Raw genomic sequence first — 27,562 nt, 5'->3', positions numbered from 1 at the left:
ACTTTTTGCATGAGAATAAATGAAGTATTTAAGTTCATATAGTATTCCCAGAGCAATGTGTTCACCATGAATTGTCAGATTTCTCTCACAATCTACAAAATGGTTAACCTGCCTGACCTGAAGGGTTCATCTGTATAGCAGTCTTCTTACATTATTGGACTTGCGTTTCCCTTCCGTCATGAACATGTTTTACGATTACCACAAAGGGTCGTGTTCTCCATGTTTTCCAGGTCCTGTTACGTGTGAAGGAGTCCGAGATCCAATACCAGAAGCAAGAGATCAGCTCCCTGAAGGATGAACTGCAGACAGCTCTTAGGGTAGGAGATGCGCCTCTAATCTATCCAACCATTACATTGTAAAGCAGTCACAATAAAGTAACCTTTTCCTGCCATTGTATTGTCCTGACGCGCTCATTATATTCTTGTCACCAAAAGGATAAGAAATATGCCAGTGACAAATACAAGGACATCTACTCTGAGCTGAGCAATGTGAAGGCCAAGGCCGAGTGTGACATCAGCCGGCTAAAGGAGCAGCTGAAAGCGGCCACCGAGATGTTAGGGGACAAATCCCCTGAGAATGCATCGGTGTCTGGATATGGTGAGAGGGAAGATATAGCAAACATTCGGAAGGGGGGAGGGTAGGGATTAAATGATATGCAACCATATACAAACTTGTTCTATAGTGGAAAACGGAAGGATAAACGTATCAAGTCATGATCTAGTTTGTAACACAGATTATTGTTACTAACTAGTGATGAGCGAATGTGTTATCAGAGGATGCTCGGGTGCTAACATTGATTTTGGCGTCAAAATTAATGATGTACCTATTGACAAAAAATCAATATATTATATTATATTTCCAGATATCATGAAATCTAAGAGCAACCCAGATTTCCTGAAGAATGACCGGTCGACCATCAACAGACAGCTGCGGAACATCAGGTCCAAGGTACACGCGGGCTCTCATACTTCAGGGATAAAAAGATATTGAGTGATCTATCAGCATAACAGATTTCAGGAGATATGGATGTCTGCGGGATTGCCACCGATGAAGAAATATTATTTCAAGATCCCTGGCAAATATTCTATTACTTGGGTCAATAGCTCTCCCAATATTTCACTAACCTGAGAATGAGAGTCTTGGTAGGACTTATTACCACACCTTTCTCTATAATGTAGAAACGTTTAGACATCCGTATCACCTGAAGTTTCAATGCCTTACAGATGTCGCCTCAGAAATATTTTTTATCAGAATTATCTAATCTAAAAATAGGGATAAAACTATAAAATGGGAATAATACACGGTTTTGGCCCCTTTGCCCATTCCCTGGACTAGTCAGTTCCTAAATGACCTGTTTTGTAACTTGTTTTTCAAATCCCCAAACGTCCCCATTTATCCTGCCTGATCCTTGTGATTTTATCTCCCTAGTTGGTCACTCCGTATAGATCATAGTTGTCTGCCTGTTAGTAAGTATATGTGAGTGGTCTTCATCTCACTATGTCCGTGCAGGATCCCTGCATGATATCACACGTTCCCCCAGGTTTTATGTGGTCAGGGGTGATGGGAAGGGATCGGAGCACTTGTCACATGGGATTCATGCGCTTTCTTTGTCTGTCTGTGTCTGTGTGTCCCTCTTTTTGTCCACGGAAGTCCGTAATTGAGCAGGTCTCATGGGATAACTGAAAAGTTCCACGTACCAGGTTCCCTGACATGTAGGTAAAAAAAATGAGGCCACCAAACTCTGCATGCACAACTTCTCTCTCCATCCTGAGTGCCGCTTACGCCGGCCTGTTCCTTTCTTACAGCCTGCAATCTTCACTGTGATTTTTTTTTTTTTTTTTTATTGACACAGAACATTCCAGAAAGATGATGGCACATTTCAAAGAAACGTCCATGTTACTCTATGTAACGGGTTTGGGTTAAAAGGGTTGTCCGGGAATCTGGATAGGTCGTTAATAGCCAACACCCCACCGATCAGCGAGTCTAGTGGCCATTATTGGTACTGCAGCTCAGCTCCTATAGATGTGATCTGTAGTACCCGAGATCGGCCAGTGTACAGAACTACATCTATCCGCAGTGGGTCATCCTATATAAACATTGTGATAATATTGTATTTTTTACACGACATTGAGTCTGGTGTCTCCACAGCCCACATTCTAACATGCCCTAAAACCTCATCATGTTCTGTATCCTGCTCCAAATGTAGAAACATCTCCCTAGTATTCATCCAGACTGTCTCTGTTGGCAAACTGTACAGCCCTTTGGGGAGGTATATTACATCTCTCACTACGTAATACAGAATAAAGTCCTTGGTGCACAATCTGAATGGGAGGAGGCTGGCACAGACAAGAGTTGTTCGAGTTCAGTTTAGTCTAATGCTTGACTCGTGCATATGTAACGTAGTTGGCCAATTTTGGTGTTCCTTGCACTACAACTGGTTGTGACCGCTGATTCGTGGCCTTTTCTATTCAAAACTGGCCTAGCAGGCGTAGATGTTCAAAGAATCTGACATAGGAAATTCACTGCTTAAAGTGAAATCAAGGGAGTTATATTCCGCAAACCCACTTGGGAAATGGAAAATCTGAGGTGGGATGGATGCCACATGGTTGATGGAGTCTGTTTTTAGTTATTTTTGACAGAGGAAGATTTTAGAAACACACCACTCATATTTGGCTAAGACGATCCTATTTTTTTACAAAATATACTTTTAGCATCACTCCAATGAACCTTGTATTTGATGTAAGACATTGACATCCATCGGTGCTGGATAACTGAAAAAAAAAAAAAAAAAATCTTGCTCAGCAAATTGAGCATTTGGGGTGTTTTATCACTGAGGCAAAATATGAAAGATGTTTCATAATGAGCTCCTCGTTCCATCACCATTATTATGTGGAACGATGGTCGCCTCTAGTATTTCAGAACCAAATGCATCCTTTTTTTTCCAACGAGATTGTAATACACACTCTTTAACACTAATAGTATAATTGTCACTTAACCCAACTTGGCCCACAGCTATGGTCTCTTTCGCGTATGGTACATGCACCCATTTTCCTCACATCCATCTGTCATATGTGACCCTCCTACCGATACACCCCTGTCGTTTCTTCAGCATGCAGAACTAATCTCACTCCATTTTGTGTGCACTTACACCCCTTTTACCGTGTTCTGTTGTCTCAACACTTGCCGTTTTTTGTTATTCCACCCCAACGCAGAGCCTGAAGGAGGGGCTGACAGTCCAGGAGCGCCTTAAAATCTTCGAATCCCAGGACTACAAGAAACACTAACGTCTCCCGATTTCTGCAACGTGTCTCTTCGGATGCAGCTTCCCCGGATCCATCGGGCTCAGGGGACTCTGATGTGCAGCTCTCTGCATGTCACGTGGCTCTTGAAAATGTGCAAGACCGTTCAGGTGTTGAAATGGTTAATTCCTGTGGGTACTTCTCCAGCTCAATGTCTTTCCCTAACCCCCTTCCCCTTTCTTGCTCCAGGATTAGGGCACATTAACTCGCCTTCTCTCATCTTGTCAGAGCTTTAACTCTCATTCAGAATTGTCAGTATTAAGGCAGCGCTGCCGATCAATAAGCTATCGGGTGTGACGACATTGGACCTTCGGGCCTCGTGCTGGGCCCCATGGTGCTGCTGTCTGCAGGAGAAGGGCCAAATCGCGGATATGGAAATGTGACAGGGCTACCCGCCTGGGTACAATCGGCACAAACACCCCTCACAATGTATGTAGTTATTTATAGATGTGTTTGTGTCTAGTATGTGTACAGAAGGCAGACTGCGTAATCCTGCTCCTGAAACTTGCCTGTGATATGATGGATACGATATGCTCGATGCAGTAACTTTCTTGGGGATCGCCCTTTTTACAATGGACGCTGAGCGGGCAGCCGGGCGGTTTGCTGTACCAATAATGCTGTCATCAGTTCAGGATTAGCGACTTCGACACGTGACTTCTCATCCCCGCCAATGGTGGCACTTTGGCAAGTGGTCACACCAATAATGTGTCTCTGAAAGTTGGCTCACAGTTTATATTTTTTTCTATTCCTTTATTAGTTTTTTGCCTATTTCAGCATGAGTGAATAAAGCCTTGAACTTTTATTTATTTTTTTAGACAGACCGTAGCGGTCATTTTGCAAATATAACTAGCTTTCAGTACTAAATGCATATTCTTCAAGTTGTTCTAGAGAAGTTTTTAAAACTTTACGTCTCTCGATTTAGTAATTTCGGTTTTTTTTTTTTCCCCCTCTTGGAAATGCTCATGCAGTGTTTAATCCAAAGTCTGAAGGTTTTTCAAAAAGAATGGAAAATATGAAGGATTTAGCCTTTTCTTTTCCGTCAGATCCACTTCAGACTTTGGCTTACGTGGGGTTTCCAGTACAATTACTAACATAGCAATGAATGTTGTTTCATATGGGAACTTCTCTTTTTGGCAGCTGAGCGCACGAACATTGGAGTGTTTTGATTCCCCTTAAGTTTCCTTATGATGGTCTAGTAGAGTCTATAAATGGGATCCAGAATACTGTACATAAATAACCAGGATTTTGTTTTTTCTTTGCCATTAAAGTAAATCTTATCTTGTAACGTGGCTAATAAGAAAAGCTTTATTACTGTTCTATCTTCCTTTTTTGGGGGCTGTATGGATTTCCATGGAAATGTTAGCCTATCCAGTCACCAAGAACCACTGATATCAATGTGCATTTCATGGGCCCAAGTAATATTAGTGACAATGCAGCCTATCCATTCACTGATTCTTGGTTGATTTTAGTTTGGCTTGTTCTCATGGTCCAGTCCAGCCTATAAATTGGGTAGGCTCCTGCCGATTGGCACTGTTGTGTGCTGACTTTTACCCGCGGCTCCAAGGAGGACTTGGCAAGTGATATATTACATTAGGAAGTATTACGTTATGTGATCGGGGTGTCATAAAGTGACATTACAGTCTGAAGGTTTGTGGCATGTTGTTTTTTTTAATGTGATTGTTTTTCAGAATGTTTTTTTTCTTTTACATTGGAAAATGGAGGTTTGATGAGAGGACATTTTATCCTGTACTGGCACCTAAACGGTTTGTTTGTTCGCCAGCAGTTCCCTTTTAAAGGGAAAGTTGTGTATCTAAACCCAGCCGAATGTCCAAGGAGTTGGAAAGTGATCTTAAGGAAGGTGACCGGAGTGTCCTTGTTATGTGCAGTCTTGTGATAGTATGTATTCCGATGGATGTGACGGCAGAGCGGAGCTGACCGCTGTTGTTCAGTTTGTTATAAATCTGTGGATCGAGCAGCAAGAAAAAGAACAAACCTTGTTTGTATCGTATATGTAGACTAGATCTTCATAGATTGTTTTCTTGGAAACCAGTTTTCTTGGCTGCCATATAATTGAGAAGTGAGGGATTATTGTTACAGGGTTTTGGAAATGTAGTAGTCCTCTTACTTGCAAAGCTCTGTATGCCCCTGTCCATTTTGTGTCATTAGCGCCACATTGTGTTTAGTTGCTGTCGCTGCAGAAAAAGGGCAATTGGAATGGAGAGCAATGTTTCTTCTGTGTGTTCTGAATAATTTGGGGCCACAGTATAGCTGCTCTTTCACTTATATTAGTAGCTTGTAATCTACACAATAGAGCTTTTTGTTTTCTGTTCCCAGCATGCACGTGTTGCTGCCATCTTTTAAGACATCCTCTGCTCGTTTATGCAGCTACCTGGGGTATCAGAATCTCCCACCAGGTGACAGATGAGCATTGCTGTGAAGCAGAGAAAATAGGTAATATCGTCCCTTATAAGCCACTGCCAGGGCGGACTCTTGCACTGATGACATACATTTTGCCAGCAATCCCTTAGCTGTCTCTTCAGCATGATCTATACGTCCCAGATTTCCAGGTGTCTTCCATCATCTGTAACATGTAAATGTCTGTGTTCAGAAACCTCACGGCAAACCTGGAGTATTCTCAGTTCCTTCTTTGTATACATATTCCACACATTTCTTTATTTTAAAGGGGTGTTTGAGGGGCAGCGGGTTTAATCCTGTCATGTGCTAGTGTGTATATGGTCGTAATGTATTTAGTTGTTTTTTTTTGCGATTTCGCTTCCTTCTCCTGCAGGATATGGCGCACTTTAGGGACCTCGATGAAGGTAGAGTTAGTGCATGCGCAGGTCCCAGCTAGAAATCACTTGTCTGTTTTAAATTCCAGATAATTTAAGAAAACCTGTATAGTATTCAGAACACACTTTGTACATATTTCTTAATGCCAGAGATTAGTGAGGTTTGTGTCAGACTTTGTGTTTTTAATCCTAAAACTCCCAGATGTTTATTTTTTTTTTCTTCTTCTTCTTCTTTAAATCTTGTGGATTGAGTGTAACATTTGGAGTTAAATGACCCTTGTAAGTTTTTGATAATGTTTTAGAACCTCACCGAATGTGAGTCCTGCATTTTTCTGTCCCATGTAATATATATATATAAATATACGTTGTAGAGGATTGTACAGCCGCGGCCTCTGACCAGTGTTCCACATTCCTCCAAGTGAGCGCCTGGCTCCTCTTTTCGGAGAGACCGGGTGCCAGCTGCTTAAATTAATGGAGTCTTCTGTTGCCCGTGGGTTCTGCAGCGTCAATTTTTTTTTTTTTAAGAGGAGATAATGTTTTTGTGTAATATGTAAATAACACACACTTTCTATTTTTTCCTGTAACATAATCCAGGTCTTGGTTTATGACTGTTTAGGCTCCTTTGCTGCCAGTGCTCTCTGTTCTAATCGGTTCTGGCAGCAAATGGGTGGTAGGTGCCGCTCCAGACCTCGTGCGCCGTTCTGCCGTAGGACATAGTCAACCAAAAGATTGTCGAACCTGCCGTTGTGGTGTTGACACTACACTATTTGAAGACCACAACGGCTCGTCTGGTTTGTCCACAATTTGTTAGGTTTTTTGTTTGTCCTAAAACACAATCAATGTGGGTCTAGCACTGGTAATGCAAAGGGGCCCCCATGAAAGGGCTCTTGAGGGTCAGATGGTAGTGAATTGCACTTCCTTCAGTCTCCAGCATCTTCAGTCATCAACTATTGTAGCACTCAGATTGCAGGCGGACTGCCGTTGGCACTATAGCTGCGGATGAACTAAAAGTTCCAGCATTTGCTGTAGTGCGGTGGATGCCTAGCTTTGGTTACATAGAGCCCCTTCCCTGATTCCTACTATCTGCCTTGGCCAAACTATGTGCACCCCCCCACCACCACCCAGGGGCGCTCACTGGACAGCCCAATAAAATATGCAAGGAACCACCCAACTCCAGAAAAGACAGGGATACCCGAGATACATAGTTCTTCTGTCTGGATATAGATTGATGTGTCATTCTCAAAATTACTTTTACATTTTATTATTGTTTTTATGATGCCTGTTGCTGCATCTACTGGCTCAGTATACCTTCCAGTGCTGGCTGGCACCGTAGGGTTTATTGCAAGCAGCAAATAGGCTTAAAACTACATTGATGTTCTTGTCTCTCAGTACAACATATAGTATGAATGCTTACATTTTTTTCTCCCTCCTCTATTTGTGGTGATATCTTAAGTTCGTCCCTCGACTTGCTTGTTCCCTGCAGCTCACTTCGGTCACGTTATTTCTTCCCGCCGGATGCGTGCGACTCGCTAGGTTCCTGTGGATGTAGCTGATCATTTTTATTTTGTAAATATTACCTAACTTTACATAAACTATATCGTAATAAACTATTTTTGCACCACCCTTTACATGCTGTCTGAGCGTTGTCTGTTGAACAGCTGATGGAAGAGCACACACTTTCTGCAAAGAACTCTTCCACCTGGTTACATTCTGTGAAGGTAAATTACCGGTATACATCTTGGATCATAATAAAAAACCTTTAAGACTTGAATGGTGAAGTTTGGCTCTTTACAAAAGGTCGTCTGTGTATTGCACACATGCCAAAACACCAAGATGTCTGCATACTTCATGGGTTCATTACTGCCCAAAGACCATGAACTTCTGTCACTCCTTCAGATCTGCTGAGATCCAGTTGCAGATAGGGAAGGGCCAGCCCCGATGTCTACATGCTCTGACAAGCAAATCATTTAGTTATTCCTGTGATTACTTTTTTTTTAAGCTTAGTAAATGCATATCTTACTAACAGATTATTAATCCCAACATAAAACATCCTTCTTTATCCTTTGTCTTTTTTTTGCATCAGTTTACCCCTTTGTGCATTCAGCTTCACATAGCTGAATTGTCTTTTTTACTTTACATTTCCCAGCAGCACCCTGCTTCTCCTCAGTGCTGCAGACGTCTCCCTCATTCTCCTGTGTGCGTCTGACAAGTTCCACCTGAGTGGAGGAGTTCAGAGCGGTGCTGAAAGGCAGATACCTGATGAATGTGTTAATATGCAAAATTTGTGCATGAAAACAAGAAGCCGACTGACAGTCCAAAATTCAGAATAACAGGTTTAAAATTTAGGTAAGCCCCTTTTTTTTTATGGCATACAGATATGTAGACATTTTATTAAATTTTACTATTTTGTTTTATTTGACTGTACCTCAATTTTAAACCTGTTACACGAATAAATTTTATTCTGAATTTTGGATTGTCAGTCGGCTTCTTGTTTTCGTGTTGGTCTTTTCCAATTGTCCTCTTTTTTTTTTTTTCTATTGAGGTTCGTTTTGCAATAATATAAATTAAAGGTAGGATGTGACATTATACTTTGATTTATCATACTTACATAGAAATAATTCCTCCTTTGATTTTGATCCCCTTTCTCTTGTGATTTGTTGTTTAAAATGTGTGCATGGCAGATCTATCAAACTACCGTAATCTAAATGTAGAATTCACAGTGGCCATGTCTACACAGCTGCCAGCCCAATTTTATCTCCTACCACCTACATCCGTATAGCTGTCTACATGGTTTTACATCATTAAAAGGCATACTGCTGGGAGGTGGTGTATTGTCATGGACAAACCTTCATGAATGATAAAGCTGGTCTCTATAGTGCTGATTTTTAATCCTGACAGTATCTGCTAGTCACTGTGATGCTGGAGCTGCTTCTTGGTGCTAGGCTTTCATTTTGCAGCATTGTGGCCAGCCCCCTGATAACGTCTCCTTTCAGTCAGCCCGATATCAGGGAACATGGCCAGCCTTGGCCAAATCAGTCATGACAACTGAGCTCTGCCTGCTCAAACCGTCCCCCTCACCTCTATATCCTTTAGTCATTCTGTCACACCCCTGGACCTGTCATAAAGAAACTGTACACGGTCATGGCTTGTTCATGACTGCACAATGTGTAGTGATGTGTCAGGTAGTGAGCTAATTAACACATGCCAGAGTAAGCTACGGCAGCGTATGATATACTGTCATCTGTCAATCAGCGCTTTGCCTTGCCATACCCCTTTAATTTGTTAGCAGGTCTCCAGCAGAAAAAAATAAAAACTTGTCTGCCTTCACAAAGAGGCTTGTAACAACTAGACAGATGATACTGTGGATAAAATAAAAAGTCAAATGTAACCGTAAATAATGAAGGACAATAAATGGTTCTACAACCCTGAAATCATAACAAACTAAAAGGTGTACAATGAACACAATTACTAAAAATATATTAAAAAAGTAGAATTTTATTAATGACAAAGAGTATATATAATAGAAAAAATAGTACGTCAAGATACCAAAGTTGCCAGAAAGTGGCGCCTTCCGGAAGGATTTTACTGCCGAAACGTGCGTAGGGACAGGTGGCTCCACAGCAAATCCATTGTATTTATTTTACACAAATCCCGGTGTTTTTTCAGTGTATTTTGTTTCCACATTGCTACCTTTATATAGTCACTTCACTATTACACAATTTTTAATTGTTACAATCACTTTTATGAGGGATTTGTTAATTTTATATAATTGTTTGTTATCCTGTGGCGCCAACTTTGCCATCTTGACGTACTATTTTTTTTTTAATATATACTTTGTCATTAATAAAATTCTAGTTTAATATATTTTTAGTAACTGTGTTCATTGTGGATAAATGCAGCCTGATGAACAACATATTGAGATACATGTCGGCTTCTTCATAAATACTGTATTGGTGACCGTACAGTAGGTTAGTCCTTTACAATCAAACTGTAGTAATCACTTATGTGAAGATCAATTTTCACCGGTATGGGATACATCCACACCCTGCAATAGGATTAGAAATGCTCATTGTTCACACTGTTGTAATTGTGTAAATAGTGTGAATACTGCCCCACTAGTCTCACCAAATAGAGCGAAATAGCAAAAAGTAAGAAATTATACCTTAAATGTCACCTGTAATTAGATAAATAACAAATCAAAAAGTACGAGTAAAATAGAAGGAATGGGAAACCAAGTCAGGGAGAAAAGTACTCCTGTGTTTCTGACGGAGAGCCTGTCCTCACTTCATGTATAACTTTCTTCGTGATTGGGCCTATTTTGTATGGGAATACATCTGTATTTCAATACTCATTCCACCCCATGAGACTTGTCCTCAGCATTAATTGACCTGGTTTCTCTTGTGGCAGGAGAGGTCAGCTCATATTTTATACATATACTAGGGCAAACGGACCCCTTGGTCAGAAACAGAGGTACTTTTTTTTTTTCCTGACTTGGTTTCTAGTTACCCCCTATTTTAGAGGTGGTACTTTTTTGATTTATCTATTTAATTAATTGTTAGATTTTAATGTATAATTTGTCACTTTTTGCAATTTCCCTCATAAATATCACTTTACACAAAGGGCAAAAGCAGGTCTGGCCGTATACATCAGTCATGTAAGGACAACCCCAAACTACGCAAGACATTGGCAAAGTGAGGAACAGTTTTAATCCTTCATATTATAAAAACAATCATCTCAGGACCATGACCTTAATATTAAAGCTGGCCGTAAACTTCAGCTTGGTCACGTGTGCTCACCTCAGCCTGCTCACGTGTGCTCACCTCAGCTGAGTGTTTATATTTGGGGAGAAGAGCACGTTTCTGCCAGATGGCTTTGCCAGCAGCTTGGCTCAGGTGCGGACACATTATCTGTCCTTTCACTTTGCTGATATTTGAGGAAATATGTGCCCAAACCAGTCCAGCATCTTATCTATTATATATCCATCTGAAGGCTCCATTCACATTATAAATGAAAGTGTAAACATTCCCTCACCTATATGTATATCCATTTTATAGCCGTGCTAAAAGTGTTGCTGTTTTTTTATTAAATCTGCGTTATTCCAATATGAATATTGCTGCCGTGGTTGGCCCCATGTAATCTTTCATATAGGAGATGGGTGTAGGAACTGCTTCCCAGTTATTTTCATTAGCCTGGTCCATAAATCAGATGGGACAAGGGTATGCTGAAAAAAAACAAAAACACATAAACATGGACTGAAAATACACGTGTCAACAAAGCCTTATGGTTGAAGAAACGTGTCGCCCACCAAAGATCGCCCTACACCACTACCTCCCAGCAACATAATGCAAAGTTTCTGTGACAAAAAGTCAGAAAAATGCAAATTTGGCATGCTTCCCTAAAAGCTAAGGATGCAACACAATTGTACAGAGCACACCATGGCATTTTTGTTCTCTATGCCAGCCTAAAATCTGCTAGTCTTCTCCACAATAAGGCTATGTGTGCACATTGAAGATTGCTTGCAGAAATTTCTGCATCTCTTGGCAGTAAAAACGCTGCGGAAAAACCACGTGGTTTTGTACAGCAATGAATGCTTTTTAGAGTTAATAAAGAGATTTAAAAAAATAAATAAGTTTTGTGATGTAATTTCTTGGTTCAACACCACAGTAGTAGAACTTGGTGTCAGCAGCTGTCTTGACACCTAGCTTTAGGCTTAGTAATGAGGGTGTCGGGCTGACACTTTTTCATTACTAAGTTGATAAGTAAGCACATTATTATTATAGCGCCATTTATTCCATGGCGCTTTACATGTGAGGAGGGGTATACATAATAAAAACAAGTACAATAATCTTGAACAACACAAGTCACAACTGGTACAGGAGGAGAGAGGACCCTGCCCGTGAGGGCTCACAATCTACAAGGGATCGGTGAGGATACAGCAGGCAAGGATAGAGCTGGTCGTGCAGCGGTTTGGTCGATCGGTGGTTTCTGCAGGTTGTAGGCTTGTCGGAAGAGGTGGGTCTTCAGGTTCTTTTTGAAGGTTTCGATGGTAGGTGAGAGTCTGATATGTTGGGGTAGAGGGTTCCAGAGTAGGGGGGGGATACACAAGAGAAATCTTGTATGCGATTGTGGGAAGAGGAGATAATAGGGGAGTAGAGAAGGAGATCTTGTGAGGATCGGAGGTTGCGTGCAGGAAAGTATCGGGAGACTAGGTCACAGATGTATGGAGCAGACAGGTTGTGGATGGCTTTGTATGTCATGGTTAGGCTTTTGTACTGGAGTCTCTGGGTGATGGGGAGCCAGTGAAGGGATTGACAGAGGGGAGAGGCCGGGGAATAGCGGGGGGACAGGTGGATTAGTCGGGCAGCAGAGTTTAGAATAGATTGGAGGGGTGCGAGAGTGTTAGAGGGGAGGCCACAGAGCAGGAGGTTACAGTAGTCAAGGCGGGAGATGATGAGGGCATGGACTAGGGTTTTTGCAGATTCTTGGTTTAAGAATGTACGGATCCGTGAAATATTTTTGAGTTGAAGTCAGCAGGAAGTGGAAAGGGCTTGGATATGTGGTTTGAAGGAGAGATCAGTGTCGAGGATTACCCCGAGGCAGCGAGCTTGAGGGACGGGGGAGAGTGGGCAGCCGTTTACTGTAATGGATTGTCACATTGGGAGATATTATGCTTCATGTTAGTGCTAACATTTCTTCAACATGACTTGCAATTATTTATGGAAAAAAAAAAAAAATGAAACATGGTGAAAATTACATCAGCACATATTTGGAAACAGAATTTTTATTGTTAGGTTTGTAATAAGGGTTAAAAGTTGACCAGCGATTTCTCAACAACAACAAAAAACACGACCCTTGGTTTTTTTTATTTTTTTGCAGGAGATCAAGGGCATCGCATTGATTGGCAGAACAATACAGATGGCTAAACTGTGTTGCGTTTATTTTATTAAAATACTTTACTCTGGCTGTGTTTATTTAACGCTTTCACAACTATTGGATTAGTAATGGATAGGTATCTTATTGACGCCTCTCCATTACTAAAGCCGGCTTGATGTCACCTTGCAATTCAAAGGTGGCATCAACCCCCACCTATTACCCCATATGCCACCGCTACAGGGCAGTGGGAAGAGCGAGGCTACGTGCCTAAATTGGCGCATCTTACAGATGTGCTATTTCTGGGACAGCTGTGTGCTGGTGTTTGTAGGGGGGGGTGCACAATATCCATTGTCCCTTCCTAGTATATATCAGCCCGCAGCTGTCTGCATAACCTTTTCTGTCTATTATAGGGGGCCGCACTTTTTTATTTTATGTGGGGTTCCCCCTATATTAATAGCCAGTAATGGCCAAATATACAGCTGCGGGCTGAGGTTCATAGCCTGGGAAGATCCATGGGTATAACCCCTTCCCAGGCTACAAGTATCAGCCCCCAGTTGCTGGCTTTCTCTCTGGTGCAGAAAATTGCGCGGGAGCCCACGCCATTATTTTTTTTTTTAATTAAACAGCTATTACGTTTAAGGCCAGTGTTACACTTTTGAGAAACTCGCACCTCAATACCCGATACTGCCGCCAGCACTCGGACCGGAATGTGCAGCTGCATGTATTTCTATGTAGCTGAACGCTCCAGTCCCAAATGTTGGCAGCAGTGTCGGGTATCGTGCGAGTTTCTCGCAAGTGACCCCGGCCTAACAGATCGTGTGTGTGTCTTTATTTACCATTCTATTATGTTTATTACTAGTGATGAGCGAATATACTCGTTGCTCGGGTGATCTCAGAGTATTTGTTAGTGTTCGGAGATTAAGTTTTCATCGCCTCAGCTGAATGATTTACAGCTATTAGCCAGACTGAGTACATGTGGGGGTTGCCTGGTTGCTAGGGAATCCCCGCATGCAATCAAGCTGTCTAGTAGCTGTAAATCATTCAGCTGCAGGAATGATAACTTAATCTCCGAACACTAACAAATAGGTCACCCGAGCGTGCTCGAGAAAATCCGAGCAACGAGTACACTCGCTCATCACTATTTATTACTAAACATAGATCTTGGTATTATCTATCTATAGATCTATCTTTGTGTGTGTGTATAAACCTTATTCTTCAATGGAGTATGTAAATGAAGAGGCTGGACAAGAAATTACATCACAATTGTTTTTTTTGTTAAATAATATTTAGCTTTAAAAAAAAAAAAAAAAAAATGAAAATCTGCATCAAAAATGCATAAAATCCACGCAGATTTTTACCTGCGTTTTCTGCCAAGAGATGCAGAATCTGCACAGAAAATGCCACAGGCAAATCTGCAATGTGTGCATATAGCCTTATACCTGCGTATTTGCTGCAGATTTTTACTGACTTAATTGAAGCCAATGGGTGCAGAAACAAAACACACTGCAGATATGCACGGAAATTTACTGATCATGTGCACAACACTTCAGAATTGTCATTTGCATAAGGATTCCATAGTGTTTTTTTTGCCCATTTCCATGTGGAAAAAACACCGCAAAAAGTAATCAAAAACAAACTGTGTGCACATAGCCCTACACATAAGGCTGTGTGCAGACGATGCAGATTTAGTGTGGTTCCACAGCGTTTTTTCAGCACAGAAACGCTGCAGTTCCGCAGAGTGATTTACAGTACAAAGTAAATAAATAGAAAAAAAAAAAAAGTAGGAATTAGTCCTACCAGTAATAGTGTTTCCAGGAGTCCGTGACAGCACCACCAGGAGGTTGTCCTTCTTGTCCTTGATAGGGACAGGAACACAGAAGAGGTTAAATAGCCCCTCCCCACCTCCACCCTTCAGTGATTTTCCCAAGTACCACACCTGGATGGATGCAACTCTATTTTATTGGAATTCCGTTCTACACATGTTTACATCACATATCAGACAGGAACTCAAGGGAGGGTATATAAGGGGTGCTGTCATGATGGACTCCTGGAAACACTATTACCGGTAGGACTAATTCCTACTTTCCAGGACGTCCCTCCTGACAGCACCACCAGGAGAAATACCAAATAACTTTTTTTAGGGTGGGATTACAGCTTGGAGGACTTTCCTCCCAAATGTAGTTTGTTGGTTTGCTGTAACATCTAATTTATAATGCATACAGAAGGTATTTGATCTAGACCAAGTTGCAGCTCTGCATATTAGGTCCATAGAAGCCCCAGCGCTTTCTGCCCATGAGGCCGAGACTGCTCTCAACGAGTGAGACTTTCCGGTGGGGGTTTCCCTGCTGAGATATAGGCTGCCCTGATAGTTGACTTAATCCATCTAGCTAGAGTAGCTTTGGATGCCTTCTTCCCTCTGTTTCTTCCGGCCATCTGGATGAACAAGTTAGAGTCCACTCTCCAATTGTTTGTCATCTCTAGGTAGTGTAGAATTGTCCTTTTGACATCTAAAGGTACCGTTACACTAAGCGACGCTGCAGCGATATAGACAACGAGCCGATCGCTGCAGCGTCGCTGTTTAGGTCGCTAGGAGACGTCAAACACGGCAACAGCAGAACGATGCAGGAGCGATCCAGTGACGTACTTATCGTTCTCGCTGGTTGTTAGCTCCATGAAAAAACATTGCTGGCATCGTTGCTTTTGCTGTCAAACATGACAAATCACGCCGACCTGACGACCAAATAAAGTTCCGGACTTCTAGCTCCGACCAGCGATGGCACAGCAGGATCCTGATCGCTGCTGCGTGTCAAACAACGAGATCGCTATCCAGGACGCTGCAACGTCACGGATCGTTGTCGTTCTCGTTGGAAAGTTGCTCAGTGTGAAGGTACCTTTAGGCCACATTCACACGTTGCTTTTTATTCTGCGGATTCTCCCGCAGCGGATTTGATAAATCTGCAGGGCAAACCCGCTGCGGTTATCCCTGCATATTTATCGCGGTTTGTCCTGCGGGTTCCGCTGCGGGATTTACCCCTACTATTGATGCTGCATATGCAGCAATATACAGCATCAATAGTAATGTTAAAAATAATAAAATCATAATGATATACTCACCCTCCGACGTCCCGATCTCCTGGGCGCTGCAGGCGGCGGTCCGGTTCCAAAGATGCTGTGCGACCAGGACCTTCGGTGACGTCACGGTCATGTGACCGCGACATCACCGAAGGTCCTGGTCGCATAGCAAACCTGAGACCGGACGGCCGCGTGCAGCGCTGAGACTTCCAAGGATGAGTATACATGATTTTTTTTTTTTTTAATTCTTTTTTTTTTTTTTAAATACAAATATGGTTCCCGGGGCCTGGAGGAGAGTCTCCTCTCCTCCACTCCGAGTATAACCCACACATTATCCGCTTACTTCCCGCATGGTGTGCACAGCCCCATGCGGAAAGTAAGCGGATCAATGCACTTCTATGGGTGCAGAATCGCTGCGATTCTGCACAAAGAAGTGACATGGTCCTTCTTTTTTTCCGCAGCAATTCTGCGCGTTTTTTTCCGGATCATGTGCACTGCGGTTTCTGTTTTCCATAGGGTAACATTGTACTGTACCCTGCATGGAAAACAGCTGCGGACCCGCAGCGGCAAAATCGCCGCGGTTCCGCAGTAAAAACCGCATAGTGTGAACATGGCCTTAGACGTGAAGAGAACGCTCCTTCTCATTACTATAATTTTGGCAAAAGGAGGGTAGAACAATCTCTTGACTTCTATGGAAGTCGGAAACAACCTTAGGGAGAAACCCGGGATCTAGTTTAACCCCTTTCTGACATGTGACGTACTATCCCGTCGAGTTGGCGTGGGCCCGTATGACCACCGACGGGATAGTACGTCATAGCGATCGGCCGCGCTCACGGTGGGAGCGTGGCCGGGTGTCAGCTGACTATCACAGCTGACATCCGGCACTATGTGCCAGGAGCGGTCACAGACCGCCCCGGCACATTAACCCCTGGAACACTGCAATCAAACATGATCGCAGTGTTCTGGCGGTATAAGGAAGAATTGCGCAGGGAGGGGGCTCCTTGCAAGCTTCCCTGAGACCCCCGGAGCAACACGAAGTGATCGCGTTGCTCCGAGGGTCTCCTACCTTCCTCCCTGCAGCAGGCCCGGATCCAAAATGGCCGTGGGGCTGCATCCGGGTCCTGCAGGGAGGTGGCTTCACAGCGCCTGCTCAGAGCACAGAACTCCGCCCCCGGAAGTTGACGCCGGCGCTCCCGATAACGCGTCGCGCCAGGAGTGTGATCACCGCCGGCGTGTGCCAGTTACAGAGCCCTCTGGAGAGGGGTGCGCCGAAGATGGGAGCACACAGCTTGACCTGCGCTGAGGGACCTCCCTCAGTGTCAGCGGTTTCTGTGGAGTCTGCCGCTGGAGCAAGCCTCTGCTGCTCAGAGCCCTCTGGAGAGGGATGAAGCTACCCGGGAACCCTGCTCGACCGGCTGTCTTGGAATCTTCGGCACGGTAAGGCTAGGGTCACATTGCGTTATGTGACCGCGTTTAACGGACGTTACACCGCGGCATAACGCAGTGTAACGTAGTCCGTTAACGCCGCCATAGCCTGTAACATAGTAACATAGTTAGTAAGGCCGAAAAAAGACATTTGTCCATCCAGTTCAGCCTATATTCCATCATAATAAATCCCCAGATCTACGTCCTTCTACAGAACCTAATTGTATGATGCAATATTGTTCTGCTCCAGGAAGACATCCAGGCCTCTCTTGAACCCCTCGACTGAGTTCGCCATCACCACCTCCTCAGGCAAGCAATTCCAGATTCTCACTGCCCTAACAGTAAAGAATCCTCTTCTATGTTGGTGGAAAAACCTTCTCTCCTCCAGACGCAAAGAATGCCCCCTTGTGCCCGTCACCTTCCTTGGTATAAACAGATCCTCAGCGAGATATTTGTATTGTCCCCTTATATACTTATACATGGTTATTAGATCGCCCCTCAGTCGTCTTTTTTCTAGACTAAATAATCCTAATTTTGCTAATCTATCTGGGTATTGTAGTTCTCCCATCCCCTTTATTAATTTTGTTGCTCTCCTTTGTACTCTCTCTAGTTCCATTATATCCTTCCTGAGCACCGGTGCCCAAAACTGGACACCGTACTCCATGTGAGGTCTAACTAGGGATTTGTACAGAGGCAGTATGATGCTCTCATCATGTGTATCCAGACCTCTTTTAATGCACCCCATGATCCTGTTTGCCTTGGCAGCTGCTGCCTGGCACTGGCTGCTCCAGGTAAGTTTATCATTAACTAGGATCCCCAAGTCCTTCTCCCTGTCAGATTTACCCAGTGGTTTCCCATTCAGTGTGTAATGGTGATATTGATTCCTTCTTCCCATGTGTATAACCTTACATTTATCATTGTTAAACCTCATCTGCCACCTTTCAGCCCAAGTTTCCAACTTATCCAGATCCATCTGTAGCAGAATACTATCTTCTCTTGTATTAACTGCTTTACATAGTTTTGCATCATCTGCAAATATCGATATTTTACTGTGTAAACCTTCTACCAGATCATTAATGAATATGTTGAAGAGAACAGGTCCCAATACTGACCCCTGCGGTACCCCACTGGTCACAGCGACCCAGTTAGAGACTATACCATTTATAACCACCCTCTGCTTTCTATCACTAAGCCAGTTACTAACCCATTTACACACATTTTCCCCCAGACCAAGCATTCTCATTTTGTGTACCAACCTCTTGTGCGGCACGGTATCAAATGCTTTGGAAAAATCGAGATATACCACGTCCAATGACTCACCGTGGTCCAGCCTATAGCTTACCTCTTCATAAAAACTGATTAGATTGGTTTGACAGGAGCGATTTCTCATAAACCCATGCTGATATGGAGTTACACAGTTATTCTCATTGAGATAATCCAGAATAACATCCCTCAGAAACCCTTCAAATATTTTACCAACAATAGAGGTTAGACTTACTGGCCTATAATTTCCAGGTTCACTTTTAGAGCCCTTTTTGAATATTGGCACCACAATTGCTATGCGCCAATCCTGCGGAACAGACCCTGTCGCTATAGAGTCCCTAAAAATAAGAAATAATGGTTTATCTATTACATTACTTAGTTCTCTTAGTACTCGTGGGTGTATGCCATCCGGACCCGGAGATTTATCTATTTTAGGCTGTGTTCACACGTTCCGGTTTTTTCGCGGTTTTTCCCTATAAAAACGCTATAAAACCGCAAAAAAAACGCATACAAGAAGCATCCCATCATTTAGAATGAATTCCGCATGTTTTGTGCACATGATGCGTTTTTTTCCGCATAAAAAACGCATCAGGCACAAAATCCGGACATGCTCATTCTTTTTGCGGTTTTTATGCGGATTTCCCACTACAAAATGCATTGGGAAGTGTCCGGAAAAAACCGCGGAAAAAAACGCGTCAAAACCGCGGCAAAAAACGCATGCGGATTTCTTGCAGAAAATGTCCGGTTTTTCACAGGAATTTTCTGCATGAATTCCTGAACGTGTGCACTTAGCCTTAATCTTATTTAGCCGGTTTCGCACCTCTTCTTGGGTTAGATTGGTGACCCTTAATATAGGGTTTTCATTGTTTCTTGGGATTTCACCTAGCATTTCATTTTCCACCGTGAATACCGTGGAGAAGAAGGTGTTTAATATGTTAGCTTTTTCCTCGTCATCTACAACCATTCTTTCCTCACTATTTTTTAAGGGGCCTACATTTTCAGTTTTTATTCTTTTACTATTGATATAGTTGAAGAACAGTTTGGGATTAGTTTTACTCTCCTTAGCAATGTGCTTCTCTGTTTCCTTTTTGGCAGCTTTAATTAGTTTTTTAGATAAAGTATTTTTCTCCCTATAGTTTTTTAGAGCTTCAATGGTGCCATCCTGCTTTAGTAGTGCAAATGCTTTCTTTTTACTGTTAATTGCCTGTCTTACTTCTTTGTTTAGCCACATTGGGTTTTTCCTATTTCTAGTCCTTTTATTCCCACAAGGTATAAACCGCTTACACTGCCTATTTAGGATGTTCTTAAACATTTCCCATTTATTATCTGTATTCTTATTTCTGAGGATATTGTCCCAGTCTACCAGATTAAGGGCATCTCTAAGCTGGTCAAACTTTGCCTTCCTAAAGTTCAGTGTTTTTGTGACTCCCTGACAAGTCCCCCTAGTGAAAGACAGGTGAAACTGTACAATATTGTGGTCGCTATTTCCTAGATGCCCGACCACCTGCAGATTTGTTATTCTGTCAGGTCTATTAGATAGTATTAGGTCTAAAAGTGCTGCTCCTCTGGTTGGATTCTGTAATGGCGAACGCATCGCTAGCGCACGCCCACATTGGGCGTGCGCTAGCGATGTGCCGTCATTTGAGTGACGGACCGCGAACGCGGTCCGTTCCTCGCTAGCGCAGATCGGGGATCTGCACTAGCGGGATCGGCTAACATGATCCCTTTTGGGACATTGCGTTAACGCAGTCCGTAGCGCTATGCGCTAAACGGACTGCCCTAACGCAATGTGACCCTAGCCTAAGCCGCACCAAACTCCTCTGCGTCTGTCCCTGATAGGAACAGGAAAAACACTGAAGGGTGGAGGTGGGGAGGGGCTATTTAACTTCTTTTGTGTTCCTGACCCTATGGCCGGAGTCACACATGCGAGAAACACGTCCGTGTCTCGCATGTGAAAAGCAAGCTCTTGCGCCGGCACTTGGGAGCGGAGCGTGCAGCTCCATGTGTTGCTATGCGGCCGCACGCTCTACTCCTGAAGTGCCAGAGCTTGCTTTTCACATGCGAGACACGGACGTGTTTCTCGCATGTGCGACTCCGGCCTATCAAGGATAAGAAGGACAACCTCCTGGTGGTGCTGTCAGGAGGGACGTCCTAGAAAAATGCTGTGCTAATGGTGCGGAAAAATACGCATGAAAACTGCTGCGGATCAAAGTAAGTAGCATGTCACTTTTGTGTGGAACTGCAGCGTTTCTGAACCCTTCCATAATAGAAATCCGCAGGGGTAAAAAACGCAGAAAATTCGCACAAAATACGCGTCAAATCCACACCTGCGTGTTCTGCCAGGAGAAAGTTCTGCACCCCAATCCGCAACATGTATACATAGCCTAAAAGATTTGCGGCAGATTTTTCTGCAGCAAAATCGACGCGTTACAGGTTTCACCCTTTTCTATTGCACTTTGAGATATTAGTGATTAATTCAGCACAATTTCCAAATATTAAGTTTCAGCAACGTGTAAAGATTTATTAAAAAAAAAAAAACTTACTGACCAAGCCATGTGTTACACTTCAAATTCTCTACATGAAAAAAAGAAAAGGATATGAAACGTGTAAACATACCAGTGGAGGTCTAAACTTTCCTCTTCAAAATACAATTAGAAAAACAAAAGTGAATAAACTCAGATTCTGGACCAATGATGCGCTACTAAAACAGTGACTGGGATCCGTGGCTTTTATTGGCACCACCAGGCCTTGTGAGCAATTTGCGTATGGGTCTTTTTCAGGTGGATTCTGTCTGAAATAGCACCGCAAAAAGTGAATATTTATGCACAGCAACATCATTACATTCATTTTACGTGTTGTGTCCCTTCTTTTAACCGCTTAAAGGTTCGGAAACTGTGAACTGGTTAGACGTGACATGCCCGTTCTTCGGGCGGCGTTCTCAAGAATTAACAATAAAGCATGAAAACCGCAGCAAGAATGACAACCACATGTGAAAACACTTTGATTACTCATCTTAACATCATGTATATACTTGGTACCTGCTGCTCTGTGGGCAATAGTGCATTTTCCTGGCTGCTTGTGTGCCTTGTGATCATCGCAGCTTCCTCCATCCAAGGTATTTAGTGTAAGATTTAAACGTGGTAAAATTAAAATGTGGAACAAAAAAAAAAACCCACAATGAAGCAACAAGCCTCTTAAAACACCACCAATATTGGCATGTGTGCAGCGGCAGGCTGATCACAGCACTGACACCTTATGGTCCGTTCTGGTCGTCCTTTGGAAAGAAACAGTAGCCGGCAGGGTCATACTCCTCCCAGAGACGTTCAAACTCCTCCAGGTAGGCACTGACGCATGCGCCGTCGTCTGTGACGAGGACGTTTTCATGGTTCGTCTGTATCGCCTGCTGAGTCCAATTCATGGAGCCGGTGATGACAATGCTCCTATCCACTACCGCAAATTTGTGGTGCATGTAGCCGGAGGACTGACTGTGACGAACCACGACACCTGCAAAATCAGAAGACATTGTATTCAAGACAAGGAGTCACGTGCACACATTCAGTATTTGTAAGCTAAAACCATGAGTGGAAAAATCCAAGGAAGAGAGTAATAGAAACATATGCACCACTTCTGCATTTATCGCCCACTCCTGGTTTTGGTTTACAAATACGGATGTAAAATATTGAACTTGTGAATGTGGCCTAAATCAGAGATTTCACATAGTGTGCTCCTGAAGAATCAAATGTGAATGTCTGGAATGGAGTGACAGAGGAAAAACAGCAGAATAAGGAGAGGTCAGGGATTTTTACGAACTATTTAACTCCATTTTTGGAGCGGCAAGTATAGAAAATCTGCCATTTCGTTAAACGCAATGTGTGTGTGTGTATGTGTGGAAAATGTTTCCCCAGCAGCCACACTGTAAGGCCACTGCCTGCAGCCAGACAGGAGGGGGCCGCTCAAAGGGGATGTACTGGGGTCATTACATTCAAATACGGTATATCATTTTCTCAAGAGATGTCAGGTGTGAGGACTCCTCATCAATCTGCCACTGTCAAATGTCTCTTCATCATCCCTACAACCACAGACAGCACCCCATGTCCCATCCCAGCCATCCTCCCTTATATATATATATATATATATGTGATATCCCCCAGTTACCGCAGCCCCCTCATGTACCACTGCTCCAGTCACCACAGCCCTCATGTACAGCTCCCCCAGTCACCACTGCCCCCCCCATGTACGGCTCCCCCAGTCACCACTGTCCCCCACCCATGTACGGCTCCCCCAGTCACCACTGCCCCCCCATGTACGGCTCCCCCAGTCACCACTGCCCCCCATGTACGGCTCCCCAAGTCACCACTGTCCCCCACCCATGTACGGCTCCCCCAGTCACCACTGCCCCCCCCATGTACGGCTCCCCCAGTCACCACTGTCCCCCACCCATGTACGGCTCCCCCAGTCACCACTGCCCCCCCCCCATCCATGTACGGCTCCCCCCAGTCACCACTGCCCCCCCATGTACGGCTCCCCCAGTCACCACTGCCCCCCCATGTACGGCTCCCCCAGTCACCACTGCCCCCCCCATGTACGGCTCCCCCAGTCACCACTGCCCCCCCCATGTACGGCTCCCCCAGTCACCAATGCCCCCCCCATGTACGGCTCCCCCAGTCACCACTGTCCCCCACCCATGTACGGCTCCCCCAGTCACCACTGCCCCCCCCCCATGTACGGCTCCCCCCAGTCACCACTGCCCCCCCCAGTCACCACTGCCCCCCCATGTACGGCTCCCCCAGTCACCACTGCCCCCCCATGTACGGCTCCCCCAGTCACCACTGCCCCCCATGTACGGCTCCCCAAGTCACCACTGCCCCCCCATGTTCGGCCCCCCAGTCACCACTGGCCATGTACGGCTCCCCCAGTCACCACTGCCCCCCCATGTACGGCCCCCCAGTCACCACTGGCCCCCATGTACGGCTCCCCCACTCACCACTGGCCCCCATGTACGGCTCCCCCAGTCACCACTGCCCCCCATGTACGGCTCCCCCAGTCACCAGTGCCCCCATGTACGGCTCCCCCAGTCACCACTGGCCCCCATGTACGGCTCCCCAGTCACCACTGCCCCCATGTACGGCTCCCCCAGTCACCACTGCCCCCCCATGTACGGCCCCCCAGTCACCACTGGCCCCCACCCATGTACGGCTCCCCCAGTCACCACTGCCCCCCCCCCCATGTACGGCTCCCCCCAGTCACCACTGCCCCCCCCAGTCACCACTGCCCCCCCATGTACGGCTCCCCCAGTCACCACTGCCCCCCCATGTACGGCTCCCCCAGTCACCACTGCCCCCCATGTACGGCTCCCCAAGTCACCACTGCCCCCCCATGTTCGGCTCCCCAAGTCACCACTGCCCCCCCATGTTCGGCCCCCCAGTCACCACTGGCCATGTACGGCTCCCCCAGTCACCACTGCCCCCCCATGTACGGCCCCCCAGTCACCACTGGCCCCCATGTACGGCTCCCCCACTCACCACTGGCCCCCATGTACGGCTCCCCCAGTCACCACTGCCCCCCATGTACGGCTCCCCCAGTCACCAGTGCCCCCATGTACGGCTCCCCCAGTCACCACTGGCCCCCATGTACGGCTCCCCAGTCACCACTGCCCCCATGTACGGCTCCCCCAGTCACCACTGCCCCCCCATGTACGGCCCCCCAGTCACCACTGGCCCCCATGTACGGCTCCCCCACTCACCACTGCCCCCCCATGTACGGCTCCCCCAGTCACCACTGCCCCCCCATGTACGGCTCCCCAAGTCACCACTGCCCCCCCCATGTACGGCCCCCCAGTCACCACTGCCCCCCCATGTACGGCCCCCCAGTCACCACTGGCCATGTACGGCTCCCCCACTCACCACTGCCCCCCATGTACGGCTCCCCCACTCACCACTGCCCCCCATGTACGGCTCCCCCACTCACCACTGCCCCCCATGTACGGCTCCCCCAGTCACCAGTGCCCCCATGTACGGCTCCCCCAGTCACCAGTGCCCCCCCATGTACGGCTCCCCCCAGTCACCACTGCCCCCCCATGTACGGCTCCCCCAGTCACCACTGCCCCCATGTACGGCTCCCCCAGTCACCACTGCCCCCCCATGTACGGCTCCCCAAGTCACCACTGCCCCCCCATGTACGGCTCCCCCAGTCACCACTGTCCCCCACCCATGTACGGCTCCCCCAGTCACCACTGCCCCCCCATGTACGGCTCCCCCCAGTCACCACTGCCCCCCCATGTACGGCTCCCCCAGTCACCACTGCCCCCCCATGTACGGCTCCCCCAGTCACCACTGCCCCCCATGTACGGCTCCCCAAGTCACCACTGCCCCCCCATGTACGGCTCCCCCAGTCACCACTGCCCCCATGTACGGCTCCCCCAGTCACCACTGCCCCCCCATGTACGGCTCCCCAAGTCACCACTGCCCCCCCATGTACGGCTCCCCCAGTCACCACTGGCCATGTACGGCTCCCCCAGTCACCACTGCCCCCCATGTACGGCTCCCCCAGTCACCGCTGCCCCCCCCAGTCACCACTGCCCCCCATGTACCGCTCCCCCAGTCACCACTGCCCCCATGTACGGCTCCCCCAGTCACCACTGCCCCCCATGTACGGCTCCCCCAGTCACCGCTGCCCCCCATGTACGGCTCCCCCAGTCACCGCTGCCCCCCATGTACGGCCCCCCTAGTACGGCTCCCCCAGTCACCGCTGGCCCCCATGTACGGCTCCCCCAGTCACCGCTGGCCCCCATGTACGGCTCCCCCAGTCACCACTGGCCCCCATGTACGGCTCCCCCAGTCACCACTGCCCCCATGTACGGCTCCCCCAGTCACCACTGCCCCCCATGTACGGCTCCCCCAGTCACCACTGCCCCCATGTACGGCTCCCTCAGTCACCACTGCCCTCCATGTACCGCTCCCCAGTCACCACTGCCCCCATGTACGGCTCCCCCAGTCACCACTGCCCCCATGTACGGCTCCCCCAGTCACCACTGCCCCCATGTACGGCTCCCCCAGTCACCACTGCCCCCATGTACGGCTCCCCCAGTCACCACTGCCCCCCATGTACGGCTCCCCCAGTCACCACTGTCTCCCATGTACGGCTCCCCCAGTCACCACTGCCCCCATGTACCGCTCCCCAGTCACCACTGCCCTCCATGTACCGCTCCCCAGTCACCACTGCCCCCATGTACGGCTCCCCAGTCACCACTGCCCCCATGTACCGCTCCCCAGTCACCACTGCCCCCAGTCACCACTGCCCCCCATGTACCGCTCCCCAGTCACCACTGCCTCCATGTACGGCTCCCCCAGTCACCACTGCCTCCATGTACGGCTCCCCCAGTCACCACTGCCCTCCATGTACGGCTCCCCCAGTCACCACTGCCCTCCATGTACCGCTCCCCAGTCACCACTGCCCTCCATGTACGGCTCCCCAGTCACCACTGCCCTCCATGTACGGCTCCCCAGTCACCACTGCCCCCAGGTACCGCTCCCCAGTCACCACTGCCCTCCATGTACCGCTCTCCAGTCACCACTGCCCTCCATGTACGGCTCCCCAGTCACCACTGGCCCCCATGTACGGCTCCCCCAGTCACCGCTGCCCCCCATGTACGGCTCCCCCAGTCACCGCTGCCCCCCATGTACGGCTCCCCCAGTCACCGCTGCCCCCCATGTACGGCCCCCCTAGTCACCGCTGGCCCCCATGTACGGCTCCCCCAGTCACCGCTGGCCCCCATGTACGGCTCCCCCAGTCAACGCTGGCCCCCATGTATGGCTCCCCCAGTCACCACTGCCCTCCATGTACCGCTCCCCAGTCACCACTGCCCCCCATGTATGGCTCCCCCAGTCACCACTGCCCTCCATGTACCGCTCCCCCAGTCACCACTGCCCCCCATGTACCGCTCCCCAGTCACCACTGCCCCCCATGTACCGCTCCCCAGTCACCACTGCCTCCATGTACCGCTCCCCAGTCACCACTGCCCCCCATGTACCGCTCCCCAGTCACCACTGCCCCCCATGTACCGCTCCCCAGTCACCACTGCCCCCCATGTACCGCTCCCCCAGTCACCACTGCCCTCCATGTACCGCTCCCCAGTCACCACTGCCCCCCATGTACCGCTCCCCAGTCACCACTGCCCCCCATGTACCGCTCCCCAGTCACCACTGCCCCCATGTACCGTGTCCTCCACTGTCTCCCGCCATCTTACCCGCCTTCCTCAGTTCTCCGATCTGGGATCCTGCCGCCGCCATGTAGTCGCTGTCGGTGATGACCCGCACCCGCACCCCGCGGCCATGGAGCAGCAGCACGGTCCGGGCCAGCGGGGGGCTGGAGAAGGTGAAGATGCAGAGCTCCAGCGAGCGCCGCGCCCCGAGGAGCCGCCTGAGCAGCGCTGACAGCGCGCCGTCCGTGTGGTGAGGTAACGGGCAGGAGCAGCAGGTCCCGGGGCTCAGCAGCGGCTCCGCACACACGAGAGGAGCCGGGAAGAACAGGACCTCCCGCACCGGCGGCGGCCTCCTCAGGAAGCGGTACACGAGCTCCAGCCCCAGCGCCACGGCCGCCACCGCACCGAGCCGCCTCCAGGACACCGCGGGGACCATGACAGTCAGCGAGGGGCGGGGCCTGACAAATGGCGGGAAGTGATGCCTCAGGGGCGGACACAAAATGGCGCCTACAGCGGAGGCAAAACCTGTCATTGATAGTTTCTGAGGAGAAAATCTCTGGCAAAGTGCATAAAACACACATTTATGGCATTACGGGGACAGTCACAATAAACTGGTGCTTTCACTGTAGAAAAAAAATAGT

At 47.2% G+C, this 27,562-nt stretch overlaps 2 protein-coding genes across 11 annotated transcripts in view; one reads left to right on the top strand and one right to left on the bottom strand.

Annotated features, from left to right (window-relative positions):
• The window catches only part of MPRIP (myosin phosphatase Rho interacting protein), a 78,835-nt gene extending 71,119 nt beyond the window's left edge, over positions 1-7,716 (top strand). For 3 of the 10 annotated variants that reach the window (XM_069734712.1, XM_069734709.1, XM_069734705.1), the window contains 5 exons: positions 231-317; positions 435-597; positions 863-948; positions 1,651-1,712; positions 3,213-7,716. In XM_069734712.1, the coding sequence (XP_069590813.1) occupies positions 231-317; positions 435-597; positions 863-948; positions 1,651-1,683 (369 nt within the window). In that variant the 3' untranslated portion in view covers positions 1,684-1,712; positions 3,213-7,716. Of the gene's footprint in view, positions 1-230; positions 318-434; positions 598-862; positions 949-1,428; positions 1,467-1,650; positions 1,717-3,212 lie in introns of all 10 variants that reach the window. The other 7 variants (XM_069734713.1, XM_069734710.1, XM_069734707.1 and 4 more) reach the window with 3 other exon arrangements.
• A 13,500-nt stretch (positions 7,717-21,216) lies between these two features.
• PLD6 (phospholipase D family member 6) lies at positions 21,217-27,365 on the bottom strand. Its single transcript, XM_069734714.1, has 2 exons — positions 26,967-27,365; positions 21,217-22,225 (listed from the first exon to the last, which is right to left on the bottom strand). Exons 1-2 carry the CDS (start codon positions 27,355-27,357, stop codon positions 21,975-21,977), a joined length of 642 nt encoding a protein of 213 aa, XP_069590815.1. The 5' UTR covers positions 27,358-27,365; the 3' UTR covers positions 21,217-21,974.
• Between the last annotated feature and the right edge of the window lie 197 nt (positions 27,366-27,562).

Source organism: Ranitomeya imitator, chromosome 7 (assembly GCF_032444005.1).
Source record: "Ranitomeya imitator isolate aRanImi1 chromosome 7, aRanImi1.pri, whole genome shotgun sequence".
Classification (NCBI taxonomy): Eukaryota; Metazoa; Chordata; class Amphibia; order Anura; family Dendrobatidae; genus Ranitomeya; species Ranitomeya imitator.
Note: the sequence above shows the minus strand (reverse complement) of the source record. Positions and strands in the feature narration are given on the sequence as shown.